At 41.9% G+C, this 16,797-nt stretch overlaps 1 protein-coding gene across 5 annotated transcripts in view; it reads right to left on the reverse strand.

Annotated features, from left to right (window-relative positions):
• Nucleotides 1–15,079, reverse strand: part of ZFP90 (ZFP90 zinc finger protein) — a 38,064-nt gene extending 22,985 nt beyond the window's left edge. Inside the window, exons 1-2 of one of the 5 annotated variants that reach the window (XM_015068965.3) lie at nt 14,329–15,074; nt 13,973–14,039 (exon numbers count right to left, since the gene is read on the reverse strand). In XM_015068965.3, coding sequence (XP_014924451.1) covers nt 13,973–14,005 — 33 coding nt within the window. In that variant the 5' untranslated portion in view covers nt 14,006–14,039; nt 14,329–15,074. The other 4 variants (XM_027076063.2, XM_053210757.1, XM_053210758.1 and 1 more) reach the window with 4 other exon arrangements.
• Nucleotides 15,080–16,797: the final 1,718 nt, after the last annotated feature.

The raw sequence follows: 16,797 nt of genomic DNA on the forward strand, positions 1-16,797 counted from the left end.
GCAGTTAAGTGTCCAGCTCTTTGTTTCAGCCCAGGTCATGATCTCATGGTTTTGTGAGTTCAAGTCCTGTGTTGGGCTCTGTTCTGGCAGCATGGAGCCTGCTTGGAATTCTCTGTCTCCCTCTCTCTTTGCTCCTCTCCCACTCACACAGTCTTTCTCTCTCAAAATAAATAAACTTAAAAAAAAAAAAAGAGAGAGGAAGAGATACAGAGTTTCCCAAACAAAAACTAAAGGAGTTCATGACTACTAAACCAGCCCTACAAGAAATATTAAAGGGGACCCTATGAGTGGGGGGGAAGAAAAGGACCAAAAGTAACAAAGACTAGAAAGGAACAGAGAAAATCACCAGAAACGCTATTTTTATAGGTAATACACAGGCACTAAATTCGTATCTGTCAATAATCACTCTGAATGTAAATGGACTAAATGCTCCAATCAAAAGACAAAGGGCATCAAAATGGACTAAAAAACAAGACCCATCTATATGGTGCCTATATGAGATTCATTTCAGACCTAAAGACACCTGCAGATTGAAAGTAAAGGATGATGTAAAGGATGGAGAACCATCTATCATTCTAATGGAAGTCAAAAGAAAGCCATACTTTCATCAGACAAAATTGACTTTAAACCAAACACTGTAATAAGAGATGAAGAAGGGCATTACACCATAATTAAGAAGATCTAACAATTATAAATATTTATTTCCCCAACTTGGGAGAACCCAAATATATAAATCAATTAACAAACATAAAGAAATGTATTGATAATAATACAATAATAGTAGGGACATTTAACACCCCACTTAAAGTAATGGACAGGGCATCCAAACAGAAGATCATCAAGGAAACAATGGCTTTGAATGACACACTGAACCAGATGGAACTTAATAGGTATATTCATAACATTTCTTCCTAAAGCAGAACACACATTCTTTTCAAGTACACACAGAACATTCTCCAAATAGACCACATACTGGGTCACAAAACAGCCCTCAACAAATATAAAAAGATTGAGATCATACCATGCATATTTTCAGACCACAATGCTATGAAACTTGAAGTCAACACAAGAAAAAATTTGGAAAGACTACAAATACATGGAGGTTAAAAAACATCCTGCTAAAGAATGAGTGGGTTAACCAGGAAATTAAAGAAGTAAAAAAGTACATGGAAGCAAATGAAAATGAAACCACAACAGTCCAAAACCACTGGGATGCAGGAAAGGCAGTCCTAAGAGAGAAGTAAGTGGCAACAATACAGGCCTACATAAGAACCAAGAAAAATATCAAATACTCAAGTTAACTTAACACTTAAAGGAGGTAGGAAAGGAATAGCAAATAAAGCCTAAAGCCAGAAGAAGGGAAATAATAAATATTAGAGCAGAAATAAATGATATAGAAACAAACATATAAACAAACAGAACATATCAATGAGACTAAGAGCTGGTACCTTGAAAGAATAAAATTGATAAACTTCGGGATCCTGGGTGGTTGAGTCAGTTAAACATCTAACTCTTGATTTCAGTTCAGGTTATGATTTCATGGTTGTGAGATTGAGCCCCATGTAGGGCTCCATGCTGGGTGTGGAGCCTGCTTAAGATTCTCTCTCCCTTCTCCCTCTGCCCCTCCCCCACTCATGTGAACACTCCCCACTCTCTCTCAAAAATAAATAAATAAATAAATAAATAAATAACCCCCTAGCCAGACTTTTCAAAAAGAGAAAGGAGTCAAATAAATAAAATCACAAATGAGAGAGAAGATTATAACCAATACCACAGAAAAACAATTACAAAAGAATGTTATGAAAAATTATACACCAACAAACTAGGCATCTGGAAGAAATGGACAAATTCCTAGAAACATACAAACTACCAGAACTGAAATAGGAAGAAATACATAATTTGAACAGACCCATAATCAGCAAAGAAATGGAATCATTAATCAAAAATCTCCCAACAAACAATAGTACAGAGCCACGTGGCTTCCCAGGGAAATTCTATAAGGCATTAAAAGAAGAGTTAACACCTATTCTTCCTAAACTGTTCCAAAAAATAGAAATGGAAAATTCCAAACTCATTTTACAATGCCAGTATTACCTTGATTCCAAAACCAGACAAAGACTCCACTAGAAAGGAGAATTACAGGCCAATATCCTTGATGAACATGGATGCAAAAATTCTCAACAAGATACCAGGAAATCAAATCCAACAGTACATTAAAAAAATTATTCACCATGATCAAGTGGGATTTATTCCTGGGCTTCAAGGGTGGTTTAATATTCACAAATCAATGTGATATACTACATTAATAAAAGAAAGAATAAGAACCATACAATCCTCTCAATAGATGCAGAAAAAGCATTTGACAAAATCCTGCAACCATTTTTTTTTTTTTTTTTTTTTTTTTTTTAGTTTATTTATTTCTTTGGGCAGGGGGAGGGGCAGAGAGAGACAGAATCCTAAGCAAGCTCTGCACTGTCAGCATGGAGCCTGATATGGAGCTCGAACACACAAACCCTGAGATCATGACCTGAGGTGAAACCAAGAGTTGGATGCTTAGCCAACTAAGCCACCCAGGTGCCCCTACAGCATCCATTTTTTATAAAAACCCTCAACAAAGTAGGGATAGACAGAACATACCTCAAATCATAAAGGCCATATATGAAAGATCCACAGCTAATATCATCTTCAATGGGGAAAAAAATGAAAGCTTTTTTCTTTAATCAGGAACAAGACAGCGATGTCCACTGTCACCATTACTATTTAACATAGTACTGGAAGTCTTAGTCTCAGCAAACAGACAACAAAAAGAAATAAAAGGCATCCAAATTGGCAAGGAAGAAGTCAAACTCTCACTATTTGCAGATGGCACAATACTCTATATGTAGAAAACCTGAAAGACTCCACCAAAAAATTGCTCGAACTAATACATGAATTCAGCAAAGTCGCATTTCTATACACCAATAATGAAGCAGAAAAAAAAAAAATCAAGGAATCAATCCCATTTATAATTGCACCAAAAACAATAAGATACCTAGGAATTAACCTAAAGAAGTAAAACTATAGAACACTTATGAAAGAAACTGAAGAGGACACAAAGAAATGGGAAAACATTCCATGTTCATGGAATGGAAGAACAAACACCGTCAAAATGTCTATACTACCAAAGCAATCTACACATTTAACACAATCCCTATCAAAATACCACCAGCATCTTTCACAGAGCTAGAGCAAACAATCCTAAAATTTGTATGGAACCACAAAAGAACCCGAATAGCCAAAGCAATCCTGAAAAAGAAAAGCAAAGCTGGAGGCATCATGATTCCAGACTTCAACCTATATTACAAAGCTGTAGTCATCAAGACAGTATGGTACTGGCACAAAAACAGACACATAGATCAATGGAACAAAACAGAAAACCCAGAAATGGACCCACAACTATAGGGTCAACTCATCTTCAACAAAGCAGAAAAGAGTATCCAATGGAAAAAATAGTCTCTTCAATAAATGGTGTTGGGAAGCTGGACAGCAACGTGTAGAAGAATGAAACAGGACCACTTTCTTACACCATACACAAAAATAAATTCAAAATGGATAAAAGACCTAAATGTGAGAGAGGAAACCATCAAAATCCTATAGGAGAACACAAGCAGCAACCTCTTTGACCTTAGTCACAGCAACTTCTTACTAGACACCTTGCCGGAAGCAAAAAAAATGAACTATTGGGACTTCATCAAGATAAAAAGCTTCTGCATAGTGAAGGAAACAATCAACAAAACTAAAAGGCAGCCTATGGAATGGGACAAGACATCTGCAAATGATATATATATCTGACAAAGGGTTAATATCCAAAATCTATAAGGAACTTACCAAACCCAACACCCAAAAAAAACAAATAATCAAGTTAAGAAAATGGGCAGAAGACATGAATAGACACTTTTCTAAAGAAGACATCCAGATGGCCAACAGACACATGAAACGATGCTCAACATCAATCATCATCAAGGAAATACAAATCAAAACCACAATGAGATACCACTTAACACCTGTGAGAATGCATTAAAATATCTGTGAGAATGCATTAAAATTAACAACCCAAGAAACAACAAGTGTTGGTCAGGATGCAGAGAAAGGGAAACCCTCTTACATTGCTGGTGGGAATGCAAACTGGTGCAGCCACCATAGAAAACAATATGGAGGTTCTTCAAAAAGTTAAAAATAGAACTACCCTACAAACCAGCAATTGCACTACTAGGTATTTACCCAAAGGATACAAAATTACAGATTCGAAGGGGTACATGTACCCTGCTGTTTAGAGCAGCATTATCAACAATAGCCAAACTATGGGAGTTAACATGGCAGAGAAGTAGGGGGACCAGGATTTCCCTCTTCCCTCAAACACAGCTATATTGAGGTCAGAGCACTTGGAACACCCAGGAATCAATCCTGTGTCGCATCTTGTGTTGTTAATTTTATGCATTCTGACAGGTATGAAGTGGTATCTCATTGTGGTTTTGATTTGTATTTCCCTGATAATGATGCAAAACAAACTAGATATAGTGACCAAAGGAGAGAATAGAAGAAGTGAAGAGGACAGAATAGAGAATAGTGAAATAGACGATAAAATTATGGAAAATGATGAAGCTGAAAAAAAGAAGAAAAAGAAATTCCTAGACCATAAAGGGAGAATTAGAGAGTTAAGTGATTCCATGAAACGAAATAATATCCATATCATAGGAGTTCCAGAAGAAGAGCGAGAGAAAGGGGAAGAAAGTTTATTCGAACAAATTATAGCTGAGAACTTCCCTAATCTGGGGAAGGAAGCAGGCATCCAAGTCCAAAAGGCACAGAGAACTCCCTTCAAAATCAACAAAAACGGGTCAACACAACATATCATAGTGAAACTGGCAAAATACAAAAATAAAGAAAGAATTCTGAAAGCAGCTAGGGACAAAAGGGCCTTAACCTACAAGGGTAGACAGAAGAAGGGTGGTAGTAGATCTGTCCACTGAAACTTGGCAGATCAGAAGGGAGTAGCAGGAAATATTCAATGTGCTGAAAAGGAAAAATATGCAGCCAAGAATCCTTTATCCAGCAAGGCTGTCATTCAGAGTAGAAGGAGAGATAAAGGCTTTCCCAGACAAACAAAAACTAAAGGAGTTCAAAACCACTAAACCAGCCCTGCAGGAGATCCTAAGGGGGACTCTGTGAGTGGAAAGCAGCAAAGACTACAAAGGACCAGAGACATCATGACAAACATGAAACCTACAGATAACACAATGACACTAAATCCGTATCTTTCATAATCACTCTGAATGTAAATGGACTAAATGCCCCAATCAAAAGACACAGGGTATCAGAATGGCTAGAAAAACAAGATCCATCTATATGTTGCCTACAAGAGACTCATTTTAGACCTGAGAACACCTGTAGATTGAAAGTGACGGGATGGAGAACCATCTACCATGCTATGGGGCATCAAAAGAAAGCCAGAGTAGCCATACTTATATCAGATAAGCTAGATTTTTTACATTTTTTTTAATGTTTACTTATTTTTGAGAAAGAGAGAAAGTGAGAGAGATAGTGTGGGAGGGGCAGAGAGAGAGGGAGACACAGAATCCAAGGCACGCTCCAGGCTCTGAGCTGTCAGCACAGAGCCCAACGCGGGGCTCAAACTCACAAACTGAGAGATCATGACCTGAGCCAAAGTCAGACGCCTAACTGAGCCACCCAGGAGGCCGCAGACAAGCTAGACTTTAAAATAAAGACCATAATAAGAGATGAAGAAGGGCATTACAGCTTAACTAAGGGGTCTATCCATCAAGAAGAGCTAACAATTATAAATGTTTATGCCCCCAACGTGAGACACCCAAATATAAAAATCAATTAATCAAATGTATAGATAATAATACCATGATTGTAAGGGACTTTAATACTCCACTTACAACAATGGACAGATCATCTAGGCAGGAAATCAAAAGGGAAACAATGGCTCTGAATGACACATTGGACCAGATGGACTTAACAGATATATTCAGAATTTTTCATCTATAAGCAGCAGAATACACATTCTTCTCGAGTACACATGAAACATTCTCCAAAACAGACCACATATTGGGTCACAAACAACCCTCAACAAGTATAAAAAGATTGAGATCATACCATGCATATTTTCAGATAACAACGCTAAGAAACTTGAAATCAACCACAAGAAAAAATTTGGAAAGCGCCCAAATACATGGAGGTTAAAGAACATCTACTACTAAAGAATAAGTGGGTCAACTAGGAAACTAAAGAAGAAATTTAAAAATATATGGAAGCCAATGAAAATGAAAGCATGACAGCCCAAACCCTTTTGGATGCAACAAAGGCAGTCTCAAGAGGAAAATATACTGCAATTCAGGCCTGTCTCAAGAAGCAAGAAAGGTCCAAATACACAACCTAACCTTATACCTAAAGGAGCTAGAAAGGCAGCAGCAAAGAAAGCGCAAAGCCAGCAGAAGAGAAATAATAAAAATAAGAGCAGAAGTAAACACTATAGAATACCAAAAAGCCAGAATAGATCAATGAATCTAAGAGCTGGGTTGTTTTTTTTTTTGAAAGAATAAACAAATTGATAAAGCACTAGCCAGACTTCTCAAATAGAAGAGAGGACCGAAATAGATAAAATCATGAATGAAAGAGGAGTGATCATAACCAACACCATAGAAATACAAACAATACTAGAGAATACTATGAAAAATTATATGCCAACAAACTGGACAATCTGGAAGAAATGGACAAATTCCTAGACACTCACACACTACCAAAACTCAAATGGGGGAAGAAATAGGAAATTTGAAGAGATCCATAACCAGCAAATTGAATCAGTTATCAAAAATCCCCCAACAATAAGACTCCTGAGCCAGATGGCTTCCCAGGGGAATTCTACCTGACATTTAAAAGAGTTAATACCTATTCTTCTCAAACTGTTCCAAAAAATGGAAACAGAAGGAAAGCTTCCAGACTCATTCTATGAAGCCAGCATTACTTTGATTCCAAACCACTAAAAAGGAAAATTACAGGCCAATATCCTTGATGAACATGATGCAAAAATTCTCAACAAGATACTAGCAAACTGAATTCAACAGTATATTAAAAGAATTATTCACCATGATCAAGTGGGATTCATTCCTGGGCTGCAGGGCTGGTTCAATATTCATAAATCAATCACTGTGATATTAATAAAAGAAAGAATAAGAACCATATGATCCTCTCAATAGATGCAGAAAAAGCACTTGACAAATTACAGCATCCTTTCTTAATAAAAACCCTCAACAAAGTCAGGATAGAAGGAACATATCTTAACATCATAAAAACCATATATGAAAGGCCCACTGCTAATACCATCTTCAATGGGGAAAAACTGAGAGGTTTCCCCCTGAGATCAGGAACACGACAGGGATGTCCACTATTCACCACTGTTTAACATAGTGCTGGAAGTCCTTTCTTCAGCAGTCAGACAACAAAATGAAATTAAAAAGTATCCAAATTGGCAAAAAAGAAGTCAAGCTTTCACTCTTCACAAATGACATGATACTCTCTGTGGAAAACCTGAAAAGACTCCGCCAAAAAACTGCCAGAGCTGATACAGGAATTCAGCAAAATCTCAGGATATAAAATCAATGAACAGAAATCAATCACATTTCTATACGCCAATAATGAAGCAATAGAAAGAGATATCAGAGAATCAATCCCATTTACAATTGCATCAAAAACCATAAAATACCTACAAATAAACCTAACCAAAGAGGTAAAAAAAAAAAAAAATCTGTAAGCTGAAAACTATAAAAACCTTATGAAAGAAACTGAAGATGACACAAAAAAATGGAAAAACATTCCATGCTCATGGATCAGAAGAGCAAATATTGTTAAAATGTTGGTAATACCCAAATCAATCTACACATTCAAAGCAATCCTAATCAAAATAGTACCAGCATTCTTCACTGAGCTAGAACAATCCTAAAACTTGTATGGAACCACAAAAGAACCCAAATAGCCAAAGTAATGTTGAAAAAGAAAACCAAAGCTGGAGGCATCACAATCCCAGACTTTAGCCTGTATTACAAAGCTGTAATCATCAAGACAGTATGGTACAGGCACAAAAACAGACACACAGACCAATGGAACAGAATAGAGAACCCAGAAATGGACCCACAAATATATGGCCAACTCATCTTCGACAAAGGAGAAAAGAGTATCCAATGGAAAAAGACAGTCTCTTTAGCAAATGGTGCTGGGAGAACTGGACAGCAACTTGCAAAAGAGTGAAACAGGACCACTTTCTTACACCATACACAAAAATAAACTCAAAATGGGTCAAAGACCTAAATGTGAAACAGAAAACCATCAAAACTCTACAGGAGAAAACAAACAGCAACCTCTTTGACCTCAGCTGCAGCAACTTCTTAATTGACATGTCTCTGAAGGCAAGGGAAATAAAAGCAAAGATGAACTATTGGGACCTCATCAAAATAAAAAGCTTCTGCACGCAAAGGAAACCAATCAACAAAATTAAAAGGCAACCAACAGAATGGGAGAAGATATTTGCAAATGACATATTGGATAAAGGGTTAGTATCCAAAATCTATAAAGAACTTACCAAACTCAACACCCCCCCCCAAAAATAATCCAGTGAAGAAATGGGCAGAAGACATGAATAGACACTTTTCCAAAGAAGACATCCAGATGGCCAACAAACACATGAAAAGATGCTCAACATTGCTCATCATCAGGAAAATACAAATCAAAACCACACTGAGATACCACCTCACACCAGTCAGAGTGGCTAAAATGAACAACTCAGGAAACAACAGATGTTGGCGAGGATGTGGAGAAAGGAGAGCCCTCTGTTGGTGGGAATGCAAATTGATGCAGCCACTCTGGGAAACGGTGTGGAGGTTCCTCAAAAAATTAAAAATAGAATTACCCTACAACCCAGCAATTGCACTACTAGGAATTTATCCAAAGGATACAGGAGTGCTGATTTTAAGGGGCACATGCACCCCAATGTTTACAGCAGCACTATCAACAATAGCCAAATTATGGAAAGAGCCCAAATGTCCATCAACTAATGAATGGATTAAGAAGATGTACACACACAGGAATACTACTTGGTAATGAAAAAGAATGAAATCTTGCCATTTGCAACATCATGGATGGAACTAGAGGGTATCATGCTAAGTGAAATGAGAAAGACAGATATATAATTTCACTCATGTGTGGAATTTGAGAAACTTAACAAATGATCATAGGGGAAGGGAAGGTGATAGGCATTGATGAGGGCACCTGTTGGGATGAGCACTGGGTGTTATGTGTAAGTGATGAATCACTGGAATCTACTCCTGAAGCCAAGACTACACTGTATGTTAGCTAACTTGAGAATAAATTAAAGAAAAAAAAAAAAAAGCCAAACTATGGAAAGAGTGCAAATATCCATCAACTGATGAATGGATAAAGATGTGGGGAACACACGAACACACACACACACACACACACACACACACACACACACACACAGAGGAATATTACTCAGCCATCAAAAAGAATGAAATTTTGCCATTTGCAATGATGTGGATGGAGCTACAGTGTATTATTCTACATGAAATGTCAGGTAGAGAAAAACAAATATCGTTAAGATTTCACTGATCATGTGGAATTTAAGAAACAAAACAGATGCATCTAACATATGGAAAGGGAAAGAAAAAAAGGAGAGGGAAACAAAACATAAGAGACTCTTTATGACAGAGGCACCTGGGTGGCTCGGTTCGTGGAGCATCTGGCTCTTGATTTCAGCTCAGGTCATGATCTTGTGGTTTCTGGGATCAAGCCCTGCCTGGGGCTCCAAGTTGATAGCACAGAGACTGCTTGGGATTCTCTCTCTGACTCTCTGCCCCTCCCCTGCTCATGTGCATGTGCGCTCTCTCTCTCTCTCTCTCTCTCTCCAAGTAAACAAAAAAAAAAAGAGAGATTCTTACAATAGAGAACTGAGGGTTTGGGTTAAATGGGTGATGGTCTTAAGGAAGGCACTTGTGTTGAGCACTGGGTATTATTTGTAAGTGATGAATCACTAAATTTTACTCCTGAAAACAGTATTATACTGTATGTTAACTAACTAGAATTTAAACAAAAATTAAAAAAAAGGGGGGGGAGTCTATATGTATGCTCACATGCTTTAAGATATATTTTTAAAAATTTTTTTAGTGTTTAATATTTAAGTGACAGAGAAACAGAGAGAGCACAAGCAAGGGAAGGGCAGAGAGAAAGGGAGACACAGAATCCGAAGCAGGCTCCAGGCTCTGGGCTGTCAGCACAGAGCCTGATGTGGGGCTTGAACTCGCAGACCACGAGATCACGACCTGAGCCGAAGTCAGATGCTTAACCAAGTGAGCCACCCAGGCGCCCCAAGATATGTTTTAAGAAAAGTAGTACAAGACATAGAAAACTCAGGAAAATAATCATATTTTTGAAATAGGTCTTAGAAGAGGTTTTGACATCCTAACATTGTCTTAAAGACAAAATTTCTTAAAACTGTTTAGTGAGAAAAAAAAAACAAACTGTTTAGTGAAACTTAAACTGTTTCATGCAATTATTTTACCAGAAAATTGGGGTCACTGGAAAAATATAGTTTTTCTATGTTAGGAGCAGAAAATGCAGAAAGCACAAAATTACTGCTTGGCATTAAGTGGTTATGAGTGTTTGCTGTGACACCCACTTACAGAGTATGTACTTTGGAGAAAGGGATGAAACCAGTCAAATGGCCCTGTCCTAAAGGAGCTGAAAGCCTAGTACAGAGATGGATGGATAAACACATACCTCCATATGACATAAAAACAGTACTATGACAGCTGTGTACATGTGCTGTCGGAATGCACAAGAGGGGCATCTGACCTTACCCAGGGGCAAGAGTGTCTCGGCTGAGCTTAAAGCCCAGCTCCCGTGAGCTCAGGAGAAGGCTGAGAAAGAGGACCTCTGGACAGAGGCAGCCTGAACATCCCTGACTGCAAACATCCTGAGCTGGTTCAACAAGTGGCCTGGCTGCTCCTGGGGGTCCAGGAGCATCTCGTCTGAGTTTGGATGACCTGGGCCAGCTTTGGCTGAGCCTGTTCATCCTGATGATATAACCACAGAGCTCTTGGGATCTGGATTCAATGGAGACCAGGTCCTAGTCCCTATTTCCTCCCCTTCAAGGTAAATCTGGTCTTCATTTGCAGCTTTTTCTTCTAAAACTTTCCCCATTTCTTACTCTCCTGGCGGTTTCACCGTTTTTTTATTCCTCCTGAAAATGGAGCGCACATATAATGAAGAAAAAGATACATAACGTCTATACAGATATAGCTACTAATGATCCCACAGATCCTAAGGATTTTCAGGGTATCCCTCCTTTTGCTCCCATTCCCCTCCACTTTGGAGCCACTTCAGGTATTAGCAGAGCACAGGGGGGGAAGGTCCCATCTACCAAACACCTCTCCACAGGAGCTCCAAGTTTCAAACTCTTGTTCCTACACTTCATCATTCACAGAAATCTTTAAAACTAAGAAGAAATCGTCCTAGTTTCCTGCTCAAGAACAGTGACTCAAGCTCTATTAACCATTAACCATTTCCAACATTCTGAACACACCAGACACACCCATCCTGCTGCTCATCCACCCACAGCACTCTCCTCCAGACCTGTGCATCGCCTCCTTCTGTACAGATGTCACCATCTCAGTAAGGATAAGGCTTACCCTGACCACCTTATTTAAGCTGTACCCTTACCATAAGCCACCCTCTCCCGCACTCAATCCCCCTTACTTTTCTCTACCTTTTTCCCCCCAGGTACTGTCACCTTCTAGGATATTATAAAAGTTACCTACTGAATCTTCCTTTCTCCTCCTTCTAGGGTGTAAGCCCCGCGAAAGCAGAGATCATTATAGATTTTGTTCACTAATGTACCCCAACTACTTAGAAACGTGTCTCAGCACATCATAGGGGTTCAATGGCTATTGGCTGAATGAATAGATGAATGAATGGATGGATTATGAAGGCCAAAAAGAAAAAAGTCCAAAACTCCTTTCTATTCCCATCTACCCACTGCCTGCAGCCACACACACTGTCACAAAGAACAATGGTTTTGTGAACATGCCCTTCATCTTCTGGCCTCCCAATGCCCTGACCCACAGTCAATTGGCTCTATCTCTACCCCCTTCATTTTCACTTGTTGGACTCTGCTCTTATTCAAGTGACATCTCCATTCACTCTTTCCCACAAGCAGAATTTCCTCTCCCCTCTCTGTACTCACAGCAGCCTCTGGACCTCTGAGACAACATCTGACACCACCTCTCTGGTACTATATACTTCTGCCAGATGCTTCCCCCACTCAGTTAACCTCCTGGATAAACAGTCACATGACTCAATTACTCATCTCTTGCATTCCCAGAGGGCCAAGCTCAGAGAAAGGGAACCTCCGACAAAGGGAAATTTCTGCCTAAAAAGCCCCCTTTGTAGAGTCCCTTGTCCTGTCCTTTATCCTGTCCTTTATCCACGGTCATCACCTGCAGCCTTGGTTAGGTAACCCAAGTGGACTGTCAGGCCATTCCATGAGAATATAACTGAACTAGAGTATTTAGGGAACAAAGCTTTGAAAGTGTTGTTTAAAGCAGTCCCTAAATTCACTGCTCAGAACACAAATCCACTTTCACCATTAAAAAGGCAACCCTTATGGAAAGGATTATCACTCCCCCTTGGATCATCACCCCCATGAAACGTTAAGTGTGTTAAGTGATTCTAATTCTCACAGCCTGCTGAAGAAACACTTTCTATGGAAATGCACTGATGACCAGTGATTTGCTCTGGCTCACCACAAACCAAACAACTGTCTTGTTGTACTAGTGTTACTTGTCTTCCTCCTTAAGGCTCACCCTTATAAAGCAAAAACATATAACAAGAAGTAAAAGATATAAAGGCATTATACATACTGTATGTGTTTAATTTACAGTAAACTGCTTTTAAATGACATTATTAGTCAGTATTTTTATCTGGATTGATTTTTTTTTTTAATTCTACTTTTAAGTAATCTCTACACCCAGTGTGGGGCTCGAACTCACAACCCAGAGATCAAGACTCACATGCTCCACCAAGTGAGGCAGCCAGACATTCCTGGATTGATCCTGATAGTCTAAAACACTCAACAGCTAGAATCTGTGATTTTTCCTTAATTCTAAAGAGAGTGTAGATTAAAATACCATCTGAACCTTGTTATATTTTCATGGATATACTCTATGCAGATCAATGGATAACCTCAGAGTTGTGATGCTTCTAGACAACGCCTCCTCCCTCACAAGAATAAATGAGTCGAGAAATCAGCTTCATAAAATTAATGAAAGCTGAAGGCTGGACGCCTGGGCTGTGCACTATTATACTTTTGTTAAAGCAGAAAAGTACACAAAAAGTAATGGGACAGGTTCTTCTTGCTCTGTTTTTTCCTCTGGGCCCAAGAAAGCCTATCTCCAGCCTCTTCCTACGCAAATCCTGACCAAGCTTCTTTGGCTCCTTAAGGTCTCTTTATGGCCCCCGGGTCGGAGACTGGGGCTCCTCTCTCCTTCACTCACTAACAGTTACTTCCTCCTCTACAGTTGTCTATCCTGTGACCCTACCCTCTCCATTCCTTGACAAGAGTTCAAGGAATTGGCTTGGCACTCAGGACTCTCAACAGTGACACTTCCCAACATGTTCACTCTTAACTCCTCCAGCAGAACCGCACCTGGTCCCCTCCTTTTGGGAAGCCCGCTCCTCCCAGCTCTGGACATCTTGGGTTTTCGCAAGGCTAGGAAGCTCGGAGGCGAAGACCGAGCTAGGAAAGGGAGTCGCTCAGGCGGAGAACAATGACGGCTCTAAACCTGCCCCAGGGGCCTCGCTGGATGGGACGCCCTGGGGTAGTGTGAAACCCGCTGCTCACCTGGGGCGCGGCCATCGGAGGCCTCGGAGCCATGCCTGCCACGCCGGGGTCGGCTTCCAGACTGGGGCTGGGGAGAGAGGACAGGGCCCACTCACCCGGCTGCAACCGCCGACCCCTCACCGCCGCGCCGCGCCCGCCTCTGCCCCTCAGCCAGTTCTCTGTGGAGAGGGATTAAAGGGGCTGCGCGGACAGCGCCTGGGCCTGCAGTTCCCCCACCCTCAAATTAAAGGGTCGCCGCGTCCGGGACACCGTCCTCTGGCCACGCCCAGTCCCATCCGCAGGATGGTGGGCGCGGCCCGGCGGATACAAGCCAAACCCGTGGGAGGTGCCGCCTGGACCCGCGCACTCGGAATTACCGCTTCCTGGGGACCCCGGATTTCACGACCTCGGGGCCACGCAGGGCTCGGGCCAGCTCCTCCTACACCTGCTGCAGGGTCCGTCCTCTCCAATGCTGATGTGCGGTGGGACGGCCCAAAGCGGCCTTAGCCGCACTGGGGCCGGACAATGGCCGCAGCGGCGGGGCAGAGACGGAAGTGCGCTTGCGCACGCGGAGGCTCACTCCCGCAACTCCCGGGCAGCGGCCGACTACACTTCCCAGAGGCCTCCGCGTGTGGGTCCCATAGAGGCAGCGTGGGAGGTCTCTTCGCCACTTTTGGGCCGCTGTCGTGGGGTCGGCAGTGTGGCTTGGGTACTCGTGCGTCCGTTTATTCCAATAATAGTCACTGAGCACCTCCTCTGTGTTTGGGGCATGTTGCTAGGGGCGAGATTCAGCGGTAGATGGGAAAGAAAAGACCCTGCTTTCGGGGAGCTAGTGTGCACTCCTGTGGACGAGGCCAACAATAAAAACGTAAACATATCAAGGTACTGACTTCAGCTACAGGAATTAGACAGTTAAGCAAGTGGGGCAACGTTGCATATTCATCACAAGATGCTACTTCCTTTTCCTCTTCTATGCCATCTTCACCCATGGGTCACTACGGAAGGTTTAAACAATGATTCCCCAGATCACACTTACTATGACTAAGATACTTGAGTCACTTATTGCTCCGAGAGGATAAGAGAAACTTTTCCTTTTGTCCCAGAATTGGTAACCCGGACTCAGCTGAGGACTTAGTTCTTCTTCATTCTAAAGCAAGACCAAACATTTGAGACTAGACATCATCAGGTCTTATAAAAGGGGGGCCAGGTGCTGAATTTTTGCCCTATTGCTATTAACCGTTGCCTGGACACAACCCCTTTCCCAGGTTCTATGAAGAGACTGGAATGGGAAAGAAAACAATTCCTCATAATGGCATGTTCCCAGGAAAAGGGGAGGTTACATAAACTACCCCCAATGCCTGCCAGAGCAAGAGAAAAGGAGTTAGAGAAGAGGCTGGGTGTAAGGAGAGCAGCCTGAATTCTCATTGTGTAGTAAGTGGATACACTGGAAAACAACTGGGCTTTAGCTCTAAGGGAGTGAGAGGGGTGCAGCTCACATTACTGGGTGTGAAAAGTTGCTGAGGAGGTTGGAAGAGGTTGAAGCAAGAGCCAGATCTCCCAAGTCAGATATCAGTTGATTTGCTCTAAGAATCTCACAAATGCACTTACGTTTCTCCCAGTGTAGCTAAGCAACTTTAATGCTGGATGAAATAGTTTTAAAACCTTTTAAAATACACCAATGCACTGAAAATTGGTAAGATACACTGAAAGCAAAAACAAAGCAAAAATAACAACTTAAGAGTGGTAGTTGGAGGGGCGCCTGGGTGGCTCAGTTGGTTGAACCTCCGACTTCAGCTAGGGTCATGATCTCACGGCTTTCGAGTTTGAGCCCCGGGTCAGGCTCTGTGCTGACAGCTGGGAGCCTGGAGGCTGCTTCGGGTTCTGTGTCTCCCTCTCACTCTGCCCCTAACCCACTCACATTCTGGCTCCATCTCTCTCAAAAATAAATAAACATTAAAAAAAAATTTTTTTTTTAAAGAGTGGTAGGTGGAGCACTAGAGTCAGCTCTCGCCTGGAAGACTTTTGCAAATAAGGCAAAGTTGAACTTTGTTTTCCATGGTCTCTTACTTTCCTTTCAAGGACGCCCTCTGGCCGGGAAGGCCAGGGGTGGGGCATCCAGATGGGAGCCACAGGCTCCTCTCAGGGGGAAGCGCGGCCCTACCTGGCAGGCTCTGCCGCTGAAAGTCAGGTGGCCAGGTGGGTTGATGTCGTCCAGCCGCACGGAGAAGACAGCAAGCTGGCCAGTTCCTCCTAGGCCAGTGCACACCTTAGGGTTGATGGCAACCTCCCGGGCGTGGGGCGTGGCGCTAACCTGTCTTCCAGCCGGTGGAGAGTCACATTCTTCTCCGAGCTTCCTGTTTCCATGACAACTGCCTCCGAGGTGTCTCCGAGGTGTCTGCTCCGTACTCGGAGTCCCGGAGCTGAAAAGATCAACTCGCGGGTCCAGTTGAGGTCCCGGGGCACGGGCGCTGGGCCAGGGACATCGGCGGGGGCCACCAGGTGCCCGAGTGGTGCTCCAAAGCCTCTCACGTCCCCGCTACACAGTGGGCAAGAGGCCGCCCCTGTGCTGGGGAAGCGACTAATAATGCAGTATTCAGCGGGTTTTTGTCCCAGCCACGACAGAGGCGAGAAGACCCGTCGTTAATGCCAAATGCCTTCCATATTGCCTTCTCTGTCTTTAATATCCACGTGGATTTGACCTTCAATTCCTCACTCCGCCCGCCGTGGGTCCAAGGCTTCTGGCTGGGGCCTTCCCCACAGCACAATATCCAAGTTCCAGTCCCTTAAAATGTTCATTAAACTGTTCCACCCTCTCGTTTCCAAGAAAATTCGTGAGAAAAAAAGGG

The sequence above is a fragment of the Acinonyx jubatus genome, chromosome E2 (assembly GCF_027475565.1).
Source record: "Acinonyx jubatus isolate Ajub_Pintada_27869175 chromosome E2, VMU_Ajub_asm_v1.0, whole genome shotgun sequence".
Classification (NCBI taxonomy): Eukaryota; Metazoa; Chordata; class Mammalia; order Carnivora; family Felidae; genus Acinonyx; species Acinonyx jubatus.